This window comes from Dipodomys ordii, unplaced genomic scaffold (genome assembly GCF_000151885.1).
Source record: "Dipodomys ordii isolate 6190 unplaced genomic scaffold, Dord_2.0 Scaffold118, whole genome shotgun sequence".
NCBI classification, from domain to species: Eukaryota; Metazoa; Chordata; class Mammalia; order Rodentia; family Heteromyidae; genus Dipodomys; species Dipodomys ordii.
The window spans coordinates 1,939,905-1,953,658 of NW_012267334.1; the positions used below are offsets into that span (position 1 = coordinate 1,939,905).

General features: G+C 61.7%; 2 protein-coding genes across 6 annotated transcripts in view; one reads left to right on the forward strand and one right to left on the reverse strand.

The window, feature by feature from the left end:
• Positions 1 to 5,136, forward strand: part of Egfl7 (EGF-like-domain, multiple 7) — a 7,737-nt gene extending 2,601 nt beyond the window's left edge. The window contains exons 3-10 of one of the 5 annotated variants that reach the window (XM_013029451.1): positions 1,493 to 1,610; positions 1,777 to 1,890; positions 2,704 to 2,819; positions 2,930 to 3,025; positions 3,138 to 3,321; positions 3,877 to 3,941; positions 4,309 to 4,471; positions 4,579 to 5,136. In XM_013029451.1, the coding sequence (XP_012884905.1) occupies positions 1,531 to 1,610; positions 1,777 to 1,890; positions 2,704 to 2,819; positions 2,930 to 3,025; positions 3,138 to 3,321; positions 3,877 to 3,941; positions 4,309 to 4,436 (783 nt within the window). In that variant the 5' untranslated portion in view covers positions 1,493 to 1,530 and the 3' untranslated portion in view covers positions 4,437 to 4,471; positions 4,579 to 5,136. Of the gene's footprint in view, positions 1 to 1,492; positions 1,611 to 1,776; positions 1,891 to 2,703; positions 2,820 to 2,929; positions 3,026 to 3,137; positions 3,322 to 3,876; positions 3,942 to 4,110; positions 4,280 to 4,308; positions 4,472 to 4,578 lie in introns of those variants that run through there. The other 4 variants (XM_013029450.1, XM_013029452.1, XM_013029453.1 and 1 more) reach the window with 4 other exon arrangements.
• Positions 5,137 to 5,328: 192 nt separating this feature from the next.
• Positions 5,329 to 11,485, reverse strand: Agpat2 (1-acylglycerol-3-phosphate O-acyltransferase 2). Its single transcript, XM_013029372.1, has 5 exons — positions 11,368 to 11,485; positions 8,438 to 8,641; positions 7,253 to 7,428; positions 6,984 to 7,079; positions 5,329 to 6,023 (listed from the first exon to the last, which is right to left on the reverse strand). The coding sequence occupies exons 1-5, from the start codon at positions 11,483 to 11,485 to the stop codon at positions 5,928 to 5,930; spliced, it is 690 nt and encodes a 229-aa protein (XP_012884826.1). The 3' UTR covers positions 5,329 to 5,927.
• Positions 11,486 to 13,754: the final 2,269 nt, after the last annotated feature.

Here is a 13,754-nt window from a genome sequence, read left to right on the forward strand (position 1 = left end):
TGGCTTGGGGCCTCGGGCCCCCTACCCCGCAGCCAGTCCGGCCCGGCCCCCCCGTGAGCTTGGGGCAGGCAGTGGAGAGGACGGACCCCCGCGAGCCGTCCAGCCGCGCGGCCCCACGCCCAGACGCCCTCCTGGCCGTCACAGGTCGCCCTGGGGTGGCCAGCCCCTCCCCCCGCGGCCCCTTCCCCAGGGGCTGCTGGACGGGGGGGGGGGCGGGGAGGTGACATCAGGGCCGTGGTGACACCGGTGGGGCCGCGATTGCTCATCCACCTGGGTGGGGGCTGCGCCGCCGCCTCCTCTGGCCCTGGGCAAAGCATGACTTTCAAAAACCCGAGCCTCCGTGCAGGCGCAATCCTGGCCCGGTGCGCAGGGCTGAGGGAGGGCGCCCCCAGCTGCGCCAGCCCCGAAGCCCGGCCCGGACACCTCTGTGCTGCTCCTGAGACCCAACACCAGCCCGGGCCCCCTGCCCTCCTCCCTCCCCTCTGCCTCCAAACAGCCGGGCAGGAAGGACCCGCCTCCTGCCGCTTCCCTCTGCCCCAGCGCGCCAGGCCTAGGGTGGATGCCGGGGACCTGCATAGCCCCAACACCCAGTCAAGTGACCAGTGTCTGTGCGAGGCCAGCCCTGGACAGCAGCCAGGGCCCCACAACTTGAGTGTCACTGTCTGTGGGACAGACCATCCGAGCCTGAGGAGGCCCTAAGACCCTAAGTGTGGTTGGTGTCTTTGGGGAAACTGAGTCTGGGAGAAAGAGGTTCCACCCTCCTGTCTACAGTGCAGGCAACCATGACAGCCTCCTCATTGGACAGGCTCCTCATTGGACCCCTTGGCTCCTCATTGTAGGAACCTCGGCCCAGACCAGTTGTGGACTGGGGTTCTTTGGACTCCTAGGAAGCCTCACTAGCCTCCTGGCCACTGCTTAGCTGTTCAAGGAGAGACCTGGACTCCAGTGACCCCAGGGCTGCTCCATTACCCCAACTGGGCACAGGCAGACCCAGGGGACCAATGCCTTAGGAGCCCATAGGCTCTCGCACAGGGACTCGAGTCTGGGAAGGACACCCCCTCTGGTGGTCACCCCTAAGCGGCCCTGGCATCTGCTGATGATGGACACCCACACCCTGGGACCCGCATGCCCCGGGCACACGTTCTGCCCTGGGCAGATATGGAAGCCGCGTCCAGAGGGCTGGGATGGCCCAGCAAGGCCCTGGCCTGGCGGGGTCCCACGGCCATGGGCACCGCAGCTGCAGAGCGTGGAGGGCAGGCCAGCCGTCCAGTCACCAGGGAGCGGGAGCAGCCTGTGTTACCCTCACGACCCACCTCACCTCCGGTGCCCTCTCTGTGCTGCCCCGCAGTCTAGGGGCCTCCTGGCTCTCCTGATGGCTTGAAGGGCCGCCTAGCTGGAGGGTGGTTCTGCCTGAGGGGGCTGCTGCCCTTGGAGGCCTTGGATGGGAGCCGGAAGCTTTCCTGGCCTTACTTGGCTGTATTGCTCGCTCCAGGCCCCTGGTGGAGGCAGGCCCACCTGGAGACTCCGGCCATGAGGGGCTCCCGGGAGCTCCCCCTGTTGTGGTTTCTAGTCCTGGCCGCAGGAGGCACTGAGCACGTCTATGGGCCCGGGTAAGCCTGGTCGTGGGTGTGGGTGGGGAAGGGGCTCAGCCCTTCCCAAGGTCGCTCACAGCCTTCACGGTGGCTCTGGCCAAGAAGCTTCTCTCCCCCCCCCCCGCAAGCCCTTCCCCCATGCTCGTGGGTCCGCAGTGCTGTGGTTGAGCCAGGCATCCTCTAGCCGTAGGGTGTGTGCTATGGAGGTCCAAGGACCTGCTTCAGAGTCCTTCGTGCAGCGTGTGTACCAGCCCTTCCTTACCACCTGCGCTGGGCACCGGGCCTGCAGCACCTACAGGTGAGCACCGCGAGGGGTGAGCGCCCACCGGCCAGCAGCCCTCGCTGCAGAGCCTGAGCTGTGGGGTCCCTGGTGCGGGCCTGGGCTGCAGTCAAGTCTGAGCATGCTTCTGATCACCACGGAGGCCAGCCTTGGGACGGCGCCTTGAGGACGGCGCCTAGAAGAGCACTCTTGTGCTGCAGGTGTCCACCTCTGCTACCCTCTGCCCTGGGATGCCCACCGCTTCCTCCTGGGCATCGCCAGCCCCCTGAAACCTGCCTGTAATCCCGGTCTGCCTCTGCGACCCCAGCCAGGACCCCTCCCTCTCCTGCTGATGGGATCTGAGGGAGACACCCCCTGATGTCCCGAAGGGGAGGGGGAACAGATTCTTGTTCTAAGGACAGGGACTCCCGCCTCCTCCTAGCCTAGAAGCATCTAGAAAAGTCTCAGACTCATAAACTCCTCTCCAGATTTCAGAGGCTCCTAAACTTCCAAAGTGAAGGAGCAGCTTTAGCAGGGGCGTCTGGGGTCCAGGAGAGGAAGGGCTGGGCTCCAGCCCAGCAGTCGTTGCTGCAGGCAGGGCCGGCTGCCTCTGCCTGTCAGTCCTGCACATGGACCCCCATGCTGCAGGGGTCTGCTCATCACTGGAGACCCCGGGGGGCCGTGGCCCCATGCTGCAGTTCCCAAGAGACCCTTTAGGGACTCTTGGGGGTGACCCAGTAGTCAGGTGCCAGGAGCTGGCCGATGGGGTCGGGTGACCCCCGGCATGTCTAGGCAAGGCCCAGCCTGGGCCAGCCTCTGTGGGGTCCCTAGAACGGTCCCTTCTCCCTGCAGGACCATCTACCGGACCGCCTACCGCCGCAGCCCTGGATTGGCTCCTGCAGGGCCCCGCTACGCCTGCTGCCCCGGCTGGAAGAGGACCGGTGGGCTTCCCGGGGCCTGTGAAGCTGGTGAGGGCAGTGGGACCCGTGGTGCCCAGCATGGGGGGTGCCGCGCCTCGGCTGCTGCCCAGGGCTCTTGGGACACTCTGGAGTGGGTGACATGCTTCCCCCACCCACAGCAATATGCCAGCCACCATGCAGGAACGGAGGGCACTGTGCCCAGCCGGGACGCTGCCGCTGCCCTGCAGGATGGAAGGGAGACACCTGCCAGACGGGTAAGGCCGGCGCCACACTCCTGCTTGTACGTGGACAAGGGCTGGCCACCGTGGTGCCCACGGATGGATGGGTCTTAGTGGGGCGTAGTGTGGCCGAGCCTCGCTCGTGCAGGGCTGCTTGTCTGTTCCTGCAGACGTGGACGAATGCAGCACGGGAGGGGCCGGCTGTCCCCAGCGCTGTGTCAACACGGCGGGCAGTTACTCGTGTCAGTGCTGGGAGGGACAGAGCCTGTCTGCAGATGGGACGCTCTGCCTGCCCAAGGGAGGGGCCTCCAGGATGGCCCCGGACCCGACAGGTAAGGCTCAGCCCCCACCCCTGCTGCCGCACCTGGCCTGAGGCGGTGGGCAGGCGGGACGGATGGGGATGGATCGGTCCAGGGCTGTGAGGTGGAGATGGCCTGCCCTGGTCAGTACCATGTGCCATGTGAGAGGCCAGGCACTCTGGGTAGAAGGTGGTAGCAGGGACCCCTTCCCCTGAGGGGAGGTTTCTGGAAGGCACTGTGGCAAGTTCTCCGGGAGGCCTCATCTCAGCCGAGAAAGCGCAAGAAGACCCCACCCCGGACACGGTCCCTCGCTGGTGACGGGACATTATTACTTTTGGTACGCGCTGTGACACTTCAAACTCGTACCGTGAGTAATAATGCGCCGTCAGCAGCCCAGCGCCAGGAGCTCGCCGCCCCGGTGAGCACCCATCAGGTGGGGCAGGCGGGTCCACCTAGAGCCTGTCTTGCGTGGACAGCTGGGGCAGAGGCAGTGACTCCAGGGCTTGCAGCTGGCCCAGCGCTCCCTGGGGCGGGGAAGCCTCCATCCCTGGCCCTGGGCTCCTGACCCGCGCTTGCATCTGCCCCCAGGAGCAGACGCTGTGGTGCAGGAGGAGGTGCGCAGGCTGCAGTCGCGGGTGGACGCGCTGGAGCAGGTGAGGCTGGGCAGACAGGTCTGGCTGGTGCTCACAAGGGCCGGATTGGGTCAGGCCTGTAGACCCTTGCCGTTTCTGGGGACATAGCTCCCGTGGCTCCACAGGAAGGCCTTCGAGGACCCCGGCTCTCCTGTTGACTCAGGGTCCTCTCTGGCTTGGGTTATGCCAGGTGACACTGCTGCTCGGACTCCCCCGGGCTGAGGAGAGCCGCGCTTGGTCACCCCCACACGTCCTGTCACACCGTCCTCTGTACCAGTCTCAGGCTCTTCTGGTGCAATAGCTCCCCCTAGTGGCAAGGAGAGCCAGCGCTGAGTTGAGAGGCTGACGGGTCCCTGGACTTTCTGCCCCCCCCCGCCCCCCCTTGCAGAAGCTGCAGCTGGCGCTGGCTCCCCTGCACAGCCTGGCCTCGAGGGCCTCAGAGCACGGGTTTCAGGACCCCGGCAGCCTCCTGGCCCACTCCCTCCAGCAGCTGGACCGCGTGGACTCCCTGAGTGAACAGGTCTCCTTCCTGGAGGAGCAGCTGGGGTCTTGTGAGTAACCTGTGCTGCCACTATCGCTGTGTTCCTGGGATCTGGGCCCAGATGGGGTCTGGGTGCCAGGGCGGTGAAGCCAGCTCTGCCTCCTCTTCCTCCCCTAGGCTCCTGCAGGAAGGATCTGTGAAGGTCTCCACCTGGCCACCCGAGGCTGGACAAGCAGCTGCCTCCTCATCCTGCCCTGCGGCTCCTACCTCCCAGCGGGGCCTGCCCCACTCCCGGTTAAGGCTGTGAAGGGCCTCTGCTCCCCTCCCCCTTCTCCAGAGCCCCCGGACTTGGGCTCAGGATGGGGGTCTTCCTGTGTGCACCCCACACGTAGCGTTTCTCAGGACCCAGAGGGCCCGCGGTACGAGGCCTCCCTACCCAGAGCAAGGCCAGTGGGCCTCAGCAGCAGCCTCCTGAGGCCGGGCGGGGAACAGGGCGGGGAACACTGGAGACTGAGCTGCTGCGCAGTGCTGGGCTGGGGGCTGTGCCCTTCCTCCTCCCCGCTGGGTTCACAGGAGCCCCGGGGCGCCAGCACCACCAGAGTCCAGGCAGGTGGTTCTAAGGCACGGCTTCCTTCTGGTGGTACGCTGGCACCGCACACGGCTAGAGGTCAAAGGGCATCTTTAGCCATCAGGCCCTGCGTGTTAGGTGGAGCCACACTCCACCCATTGGAAAAAGCATTTCTGGTAGTGAGGCTCACTCCCACGGAGGGTTGGGGAGAAGGACTTCCACGCCAGACCCCTGGGGTGTGCGTGGGGGACGGGGAATAGTGGGCATTGGGCTTTGTTGTTCTTACAACCGAATTCCTGGACACGCAGATGCCGGGGAACCCTGCCCCTCCTCTGTAAGGGTCACAGCTCACTAGGCACTTCCAAGACTTTGTTTATAAAAAGAAAAAACAAAAAGCACAACACTGCCGTGCGCTCTCCTCGAGGTGGTGAGGGGCGGCCCGCTGCACTGCCCTGTGGCCCTGGTGGCCCAAGACGTATGTGATGCCTGGACACCTCCTCTCCCGAAGGCCTGACGCAGGCCAGGGTCTGGTCTCCAGAGCCAAACTGTACCCAGTGGGCCTTGGGCAGCCACATCAGAAGACCTGGGGCCAGTGCCTGGCTCCCTGGCCAGCTCTGGCCAGTCCTGCCTGCTCCTTGGCTGGCTGCCCAAAGGCCTGGCAGTCTAGAGCTCAGGCTTGTACCCTGGAGGCACAGGTAAGGGCTGCAGAGCCCAGAGGGGCTCCCCCTAGAGGTGTCAGAGGGGCCTCCGGCTTCCTGAATGAGAGCCTTGTGAGCCAGGCTGGGGGGGCAGACACAGTGATATTTGGCAGCCCTGGAGAGGGACTCTCTGTCCATTCTCTGGCCTCTTCTCCTGTCTGCTGTCCCCATGTGTGGCCTGGGCTACTGGACTGGTTGGTCATCAGGCCCCGCGGCAGCACCGTTCTGGGGCGCTTGGGATATGTGGTGGAAGGTGCTCCTCATGGCTTGGTGGCAGGTGTGCACGAGCTTTGGGACGTCCGCCTCGGTGAGGCCACTGGTGGGGATGGCATCCAGCACTTGCACCTTGATTGTTCCTGGGGGGACAGTGGGCATCAGTGGCTGCCCGGCCTCTCCTCCTCCCCCCCCCGACCGCCCACCCCGCATCTGGGAGAACCTGAGGCTCCAGCTGGGCGGGCTCCCTCAGCTCCTGGCTAGAGTGTGTCACTGAGACAACACTGACAGTAGAACAGGTTTCTAAGTGTGTGTCCAATGGGTTTCCACAGCTCTGTCCTCTCCCCTGGCCCCCAGGAAAGTCCCTCAGCCTGTCCTGACCAGCCCCTGCTGCAGACTTCTGTGCTGGTGTGGATGGGGGTGGGAGGGTACAGCTGTGGGAAACCAAACCAGGCACCTCCCACTGACCCTCAGCCTTTGATCTGGCCTTCCCACCTGGGCTTGCCAGGGCTTCTGCTTGGGTGAATGTGGCAGGCTGCCCACTCGTGATGGGCCTGGAAGACCATGTCCCGGTATCAGACGCCACTGCAGTCCTGTCTGTATGGACCCTCGGCCTTTAGACAGCCTCTGTCGTCTTACACAGAAATGGGCCCTACCAAGCCGGGCGCTGGTGGCTCACGCCTGTCATCCTAGCTACTCAGGAGGCTGAGATCTGAGGATCGCGGTTCAAAGCCAGCCCGGGCAGGAGAGACCGTGAGACTCCTATTTCAACCACCAGAAAACTGGAAGTGGCGCTGTAGCTCAAGTGGTAGAGCGCTCGCCTTGAGCTGAAGAGCTGAGGGACAGCGCCCAGGCCGAGTTCAAGCCTCATGACCAACCAAAACAAAAAACCTCGGGACTTGTGCCTGGCCAGCAGGAAGTGGGGTGTCAGCAGCGCCTGGACCTGATCAAGAGCCAGGCTGTGCCTCTCAGCAGGTGAAAGGCCTGACCCCCCGGGGCTACCACCCCTACAGGTCAGACTGGCTTCTACCTGGCCAGTTTGGAGGTCATCTCAGCCTCCTTTGACCCAACCCCCCTCCCCCCCAAGGAAGGGTGGGGCTCACCTGGGCCTGGATGGCCAGGTAGAAGGCACCTTTCTTAAAGGGCAGCAGGTCGCCATTATCGTTGCGTGTGCCCTCAGGGTAGATCCACACCTTGAGCTGTGGAGAAAAGAGTTGGCTCTGTGGGGGGGGGGGGCTGGTGGCCCTTCAGGAGCCAGTCCTCTCCTCCCCTCCGCAGGCTCAGCCACTGGCAGCCTGGAGCGCAGCCCCTGCCGCTTCCCACTTGCAGACATGCTCTGTGAGTACAGAGCCCCGCCAAGCCACAAACTCACATTTTCCCTGACCATGCGCCCACCCAGGTCGGCCATGACGGACACAGCGGTGCTGGAGCGCTGCCGGTTGATGAAGTGGACACCCCCCAGATACATGATGAGGCCCACAGGCCCCAGGAACACCAGCTCCCTCTTGGCGATCTGTACACAGCGCTTCGGAAGGATCTCCATGAGGCCTATACGAAGTGGGGCAGGAGAAGGGGAGGAGAGGGGAAGAGAGACAGAGGACACATACACAGATACATTCAGAACCAAGGCAGTGACAGTGTACTAGGCCTCTCCCAGAGGAGGATGAGCCGGGCACACCCCACACAAGATGCCAAGCCTTCCAACTCTGCCTCCTTCCTTATACAGAAGATGGGGTGCTCTATACACTCAGGCATAGGCAGCCTGCTGCCTACTTTGGGTGTGCCAGTACTGGAGCTTGTACTCAGGGCCCTGTGCTCTTGTCTGACACTTTACCACTCTAAAGGCTGACACTTTACCACTCATCCCAGCTTTGTGGTGATTAATTGGAGGTAAGAATCTCACGGGCAGGGTGCCAATGGCTCATGCCCGTAATCCTAGCTACTCAGGAAGCTCAGATCTGAGTATTGCAGTTCAAAGCCAGCCCGGGCAGGAAAGTCCCTGAGACTCTTATTTCAACCACCAGAAAACTGGAAGTGGCACTGTGGCTTAAGTAGTTGAGTGTTCACCTTGAGCTGAAGAGGGACAATGCCCAGGCCCAAAGTAAAAGCCCTGGGCTAGGAAGGTGGCTCAGTGGTAGAGCGCTTGCCTTGCATGCATGAGGCCCTGGGTTCGATTCCTCAGCACCACATAAGCAAAAAAAGCCGGAAGTAGCGCTGTAGTTCAAGTGGTAGAGAGCTAGCCTTGATCTGAAGAGCTGAGGGACAGCGCCCAGGCCCAGAGTTCAGGCCCCACAACTGGTCAAAAAAAAAAAAAAAAGTTCAAGCCCTACCACCAACCAAAAAAAAAAAAATCTCAGGGATTTCCTTCCCTAGGTGGCTTCGAACCTTGATCATCAGATCTCAATCTCCTTAGTAGTGAGGGTTACAGGTGAGCCATTGGCCCTGGCTGCCTGCTGCTCTTACCACATGTCTGGCTCTGCTTCAGCTCAGGCCTCTGCCTCATGGGGGCCCAGCCTGCCCCCCCTGCCCCCACCCCGTGCCTTGGGTGGCAGCTTACCCATCATGTCCAGGATGCTCTGGTGGTTGGAGATGATGACACAGGGCCCTTCCGCCTCCAGCTTCTGCCGTCCCCGGACATCAAAGCGGAGGTTGTACACATACTTGAAGGTCCGCACAAACCAGCTGATGATACTGAGGATGGAAGCAGCAGTGAGCAAGGCCTGCAGGGCAGGGTGGGAGAGGGCACAGGGAGAGGGAACGGCTCAGGAGGGCCACCCTGGCTGAGGGAAGGCAGGAAGCTGTGCAGGTAGGCTGCTGCTGGCCTTCACCCCTTCCCTGGGGCCACCCGGGTATCGCTGGCAGGCACACAGAGGTCAGCTGGATCTCACTGCTGAGGCCAGAGCTGCTCAGGGACACCTTGAGTGCCCTGTAGCCTGTATCCAGAGGTCCTCCCGGGCACTGGCTGGGCAGGAGGCCCTAGGGAGGGGCCCAGCCATTCTGCTCTGCACACCTGAGACAGGACATTAACCCATCGGAGGTTAGCACACAGGGATGAAGCCTGGGGAACTCCCTCTGCGCTCCTAGCACAGCACAGGGCTGTCAGCAACACGCTGGGGAGCACAAGGTTGGGGAGAATGCTCCACTCTCCAGGCAGGTGAGCCGAACCTAGAGGAAGGCAGGCCCTCTATGGGCAGCAGTTACTGCTCACGGTCCACAGCGCAGACTCCTGAGACCCCCAGAGGTTCAAAGGCTGCCAGTCCTTCATTCCACCCAAGCCTGTGGTCATGTGGTCACCGCGGCCCCGCCCTCATGGCACTCCTACCGGACCACTACCCCTGCTTGGAAAGGCCACACTACTGCCTGCCTCCACGGAGCTGTGGAGGGCTCTGGGGACCCTGTGGAAGTGGAACCCGAAAAGCCTCGTCTACGGTGACTGGAAACCAGCACTGACTCCCTCCAGGGGAAAGGGGCGTGCCAGGTCAGCTGCGTGGAGCACAGAGTCCTGGGATTGTGTGTCAAGCAATCCACAGGGAATGCTCACCAGCTCCGCTGCCTGTCAGAGACTTGCAGACAAAAACAAGAAGAGCTCCCTCACCTGCCACAGCTCACACACTGGGAAGATGAGCACAGCCAGGACCTGGGGAAGTGGTGCTGGCAGGCAGGAGGCAGGGGTGTGTCTGGAGGGCAAGTTGGCTGGAGAGGGGTGGGGGAAATGATTACTGAGGAGCCCTGCCCAGCCATCAAGACTCCAGGAGTCTGCCCTGAGGCTGTAAGTTTGGGGTGCTCAGATAGTTGGGATCAGCAGATCTAAACACCCTTGGGGACTGAAGGAAAAGAGAAGGAAGGTGGGCGTTTCTTTTCAGCAGAGGACAGAGCTGTAATTTTTTTCCCCCCATAGTGGGGCCTGAACTCTGGGCCTGGGCTCTGTCCCTCAGCTCTTCAGCTCAAGGCTAGCGCTCTACCACTTGAGCCACAGCGCCACTTCCGGCTTTTTCTGCATCTGTGGTGCTGAGGAATTGAACCCCAGGCCTCATGAATGCAAGGCAAGCACTCTACCACTGAGCCACCTTCCCAGCCCCAGAGCTGTGATTTTTTTTTGTGATGCCTGGGATAGAACCCAGGACCTTGCCTGGAATTCTAGGATTTATACAGGCTGAACAACAGGCACTCTAAACCCCAAATGCTCAAATCCCTTACGTTCTTGGAACAACTGACACCTGACCTCAGGAAAGGGACTACGAAGGGCTGGAAGCACTTTAGAAACATCTTCAGTCTGCACGGACGCCCAGGAGACATAAACAAACACACTGTGTTCACACTGGCGTCCCAGCACCAAGACAGCTCATCCCAGGTTTGAAACACTTCGAGTCCCGTGCATTTTGGGTAAGGAATCCTCACCCTGGAAAGCAAGGCCCTGGCTTGCTGCCTGTCTCTCTTTTGTGTTTCTTCCAAGAGGAGGGACACCAGCCAAGCACCCTAGGAGCTGCAGTGGACACCAGCAAGCCCACCAGAGAAAGGTGAAAGGTCCATTGTAATGGGGAGGGGGGCTGAAAGCCACCCCTGCTGCCTGCCCGACACAGATACAGATAAGCCAAGCACCGCTCTGGACCCAGCTCACAAAGCAAGTCCTCACCCCCTGCACAGAGGTGGCCAGGGCCCGTGAGTGACCAGCCCATGCCACAACGCGTCCCTGCAGCTGGCGAGAGTCTGAGCTCCTTCCATTCCATCTGTGACCTGGGCTAGGAACTTGACCTTCCTAAGCTTGCAGGCCATCTGCACAAGGAGAGCAGAAGCAGCTGCATTCCATCAGGCTGGGACAGAACACAGGTGGGTCCCCTGGGACCTCCCAACATTAGTGCCAGAGTCACTAAGAGTGACTGTTCACCTCCTGTCAGCCCCAGCTCCAGGAAGCAGTTCAAGGACAGGTTCAAGCCATGGGCCTGCCTGTCCTCGTGGAAGGCCACTAGCTAACCCTTGCCCTCAGTACTAGTCACTGGTCTTGGGCTGGGCCAATCCAGGGAGACCTGGAAGCTCTCTGGGCGGAGCCTTGTGGGAAGGGCCATCTGCTTGGCCTCATCAGAGTGGGGACAGCAGACTCCAGAAAGCCAACTGGTTTGCTAACAAGTGTCACAGTAGTGGAGTGCCAGACGGGCAGAAGAGGGACCAGAGGAGAGCGGGTGCCAGGAGGAAGGGGACCCTGCTGGCTGGAGGAGTGGGTGGGGAGTGGGCACAGGATCTTCCTCCCTGGCCAAACACAGCCCTCCCCAGGGACCTCCACTTCTAGGGTCCACAGAGACGCGGGCAGAAGCCCATCCTCTCTGGCCTCGGTCACACAAGACCCGGCCTCCCTCCAGGCCCAGGGCCCAGGCAGGCCAAGGAGAGATGCAGCCGTGTGGCCCTTATCTCTGAGTCTGTCGTGGACCCAGGGGCTTCATGGCTGGTGATCATGGCTACGAGGCTGGGTCCTGTCTAAATTCAAAACCTGACCAATGCCAACAAGCCCCTGGTCTCTGTAGGCACAGCAGTACCCATCTCTTCCCCAAGCCTTGGGTGGGCACAGATGGCAGAGGATGAGGACCTGGCCCTGGGATGCCAGCACCAGCATGCCGTCCTTACCAGGAAGGGTACTTCCTCTGTCCTTCAAGGCCAGCGGCTCTATCCCTCAACCTGCAGCCGAGCCCAAGTCCAATACACGCAGCCTCTGCTTTGCTATGGCCTGTCAGGTAGGTGGAACACCTCAACCTAACCCCTACACAGGGAAGAGACCACCCACAGGCCAGCCTGAAGTCAGCCTTGGCCCTTCCATTACCAACGCCGCTCCCTGCACACAGAGGCCGGCAACGCCTCCCGCACCAGCCTCAACCTCATAGGAAGAGGAGGAGTACGGCTGCCTCTCCAAGAGTGCAGGGCCACGTTGTGCACAGGTGGAAGACGAAAGGTTCTGTGTGTGCGCGCTGGTCCTGGGGCTTGAACTCAGGGACCTGTGCTCTCACTTAACTTTTCTGCTCTTGGCTAGCAATCTGTCACTTGAACCACACCTCTATAGCTTTTTGCTGGTTAACTGGAAGAGAAGAGTTTCACAGACTTTTTAGGCTCTGGCTTCAGTCTCCTGGGTAGCTGGGATTACAGGTGGGAACCACTGGTGCCGGGTGACAAGGACATTTTTCTCACTCTGAGTTCCAGCTATATCTTACTTCTAAGACCTTGGGCAGATGCCTCCTTTCTTCCTACACCATACCACCAAACTTCCCTGGAAGTCTCAGCTGTTCATCTGTAAACTGTAGCAGCCCACCATCCCATTTCCAAGGACAGGGGCATCCACAGTGCCCAGGCTCTGTCCCATTCCAGGCTTGGGGCTCCAGCCCCGCTCAGCCTGTCTAAGCTCAGGCTTGGAGACCCAGACACAGGCAAGCTTCCACTCCCACGTTCTTCCCCCACCCCCAGAACAAGTGGCAGCTTAATGACACGGCACCCACTGTGCATTTTCCACATTGACTCTTCTGCACCCTCCAGCTGGAGGTCCCCATGTTGACAATGTCTGCACCTGTCCCTTGATCTGCTGGTACAGGGGAGAGGCCATCACAGGGACCTGAGGCCCAGGGGCAGGACTTCGGTCTCCTGGCCTCTGTCTGGTCTGCAGCCCTCCCTCCCTTGGCCCTGGGAACCCAGATGCCAATAGAAACAAAACACCTACTGTTACCCAGCCAAGGTCCCCAGGCCTCAGGGCCATTGTCTGGGTGGTGCTGGGGTGAGAGGGAGGGTGCAGGAAGGCCTTGGGGGCCTGCGTATTTTAGCTGGGCATGCTGAACCATGGGCTTGGCAGTATAGGAAGGCCCTGTACTGGCTTGGCCATCCTGCTAGGCCTAGCCCTAACACAAAAGGGCAGCTGGTGACTGGATTTGGCCCCCGGGAAGCTGTGGTGCAGGAAGAGCAGGCTGGGCTTCTCTGCGAGCAGGAAGCTGCTAGTAATGAGGCCACCACTGCAGTGCACATCAAGCCTGAGGGTGAGACCCACCATGGATGTCCCAAGTCAGGCCTGCTGAAAACGCCCAGCTGCCAGCCTGCACGGGGACAGGCTCGCTCCAGCTCCAAGCAAGCAAGCACGCCCTCCCTGGCTGGGCTCAGGGACAGCAGAACTTCCTCCCAGAGACATACCTGCCCCGGACTTTGAGCCATCTATCCCTTCAAGGTGTGCACACCTGTCCTTTGTGTCCTTTGCGTGTGTATGCCAGTACTGGAGCCTGGACTCAGGGCAGAATGAACTCAGTACGACTGGCTTTTTCGCTCATGGCTGGTGCTCTATCACTTGAGCCACAGCTCTGCTTAAAGCCCAGCTTTCTGGTGGTTAATTGGAAATGAGTCTCACTGACTTTCCTGTCCAGGCTGGCTTCAAACTGTGGTCCTCAGATCTCAGCCTCCTGAGTAAGTAGGTTTACAGGTGTCAGCCATGGGTGGCCGCCTCCATCTGTGCAGCAGGGCCTGGATACTGGTGTGGGGGAGCTCCCCACAGCAAGCCCCTTCCTATGCCCGAGACAGTCCCTCCAGCCTCTCAAGGGCAGGCCGGGTCCTGGGAGGCCGGGGCCTGGAGAGGCCTCTGCTCCCACCGAGCAGACTGCGCAGGGACACACCGCCCTGCCCGAGGTGGGTGCCACAGAACACCGGCCAGGCCCTTGGGCACCCTCACCACCTGGCATTGACGCCCGGGGGAGGCGGCCACAGTCCCCGCGGCGTGGGGCCCGCGAAAGCCCGGCGCCCTCCCCCGGGGCGTGACCCCAGCCTCCCCCACAGGCCTGCACCCTGCCCTCCTGCGCAGCGTTGCAAAACCCCGGCGGGCCGTGGGCAGAGGGGATGGGGCAACCGTGGTGGGCGGGGGC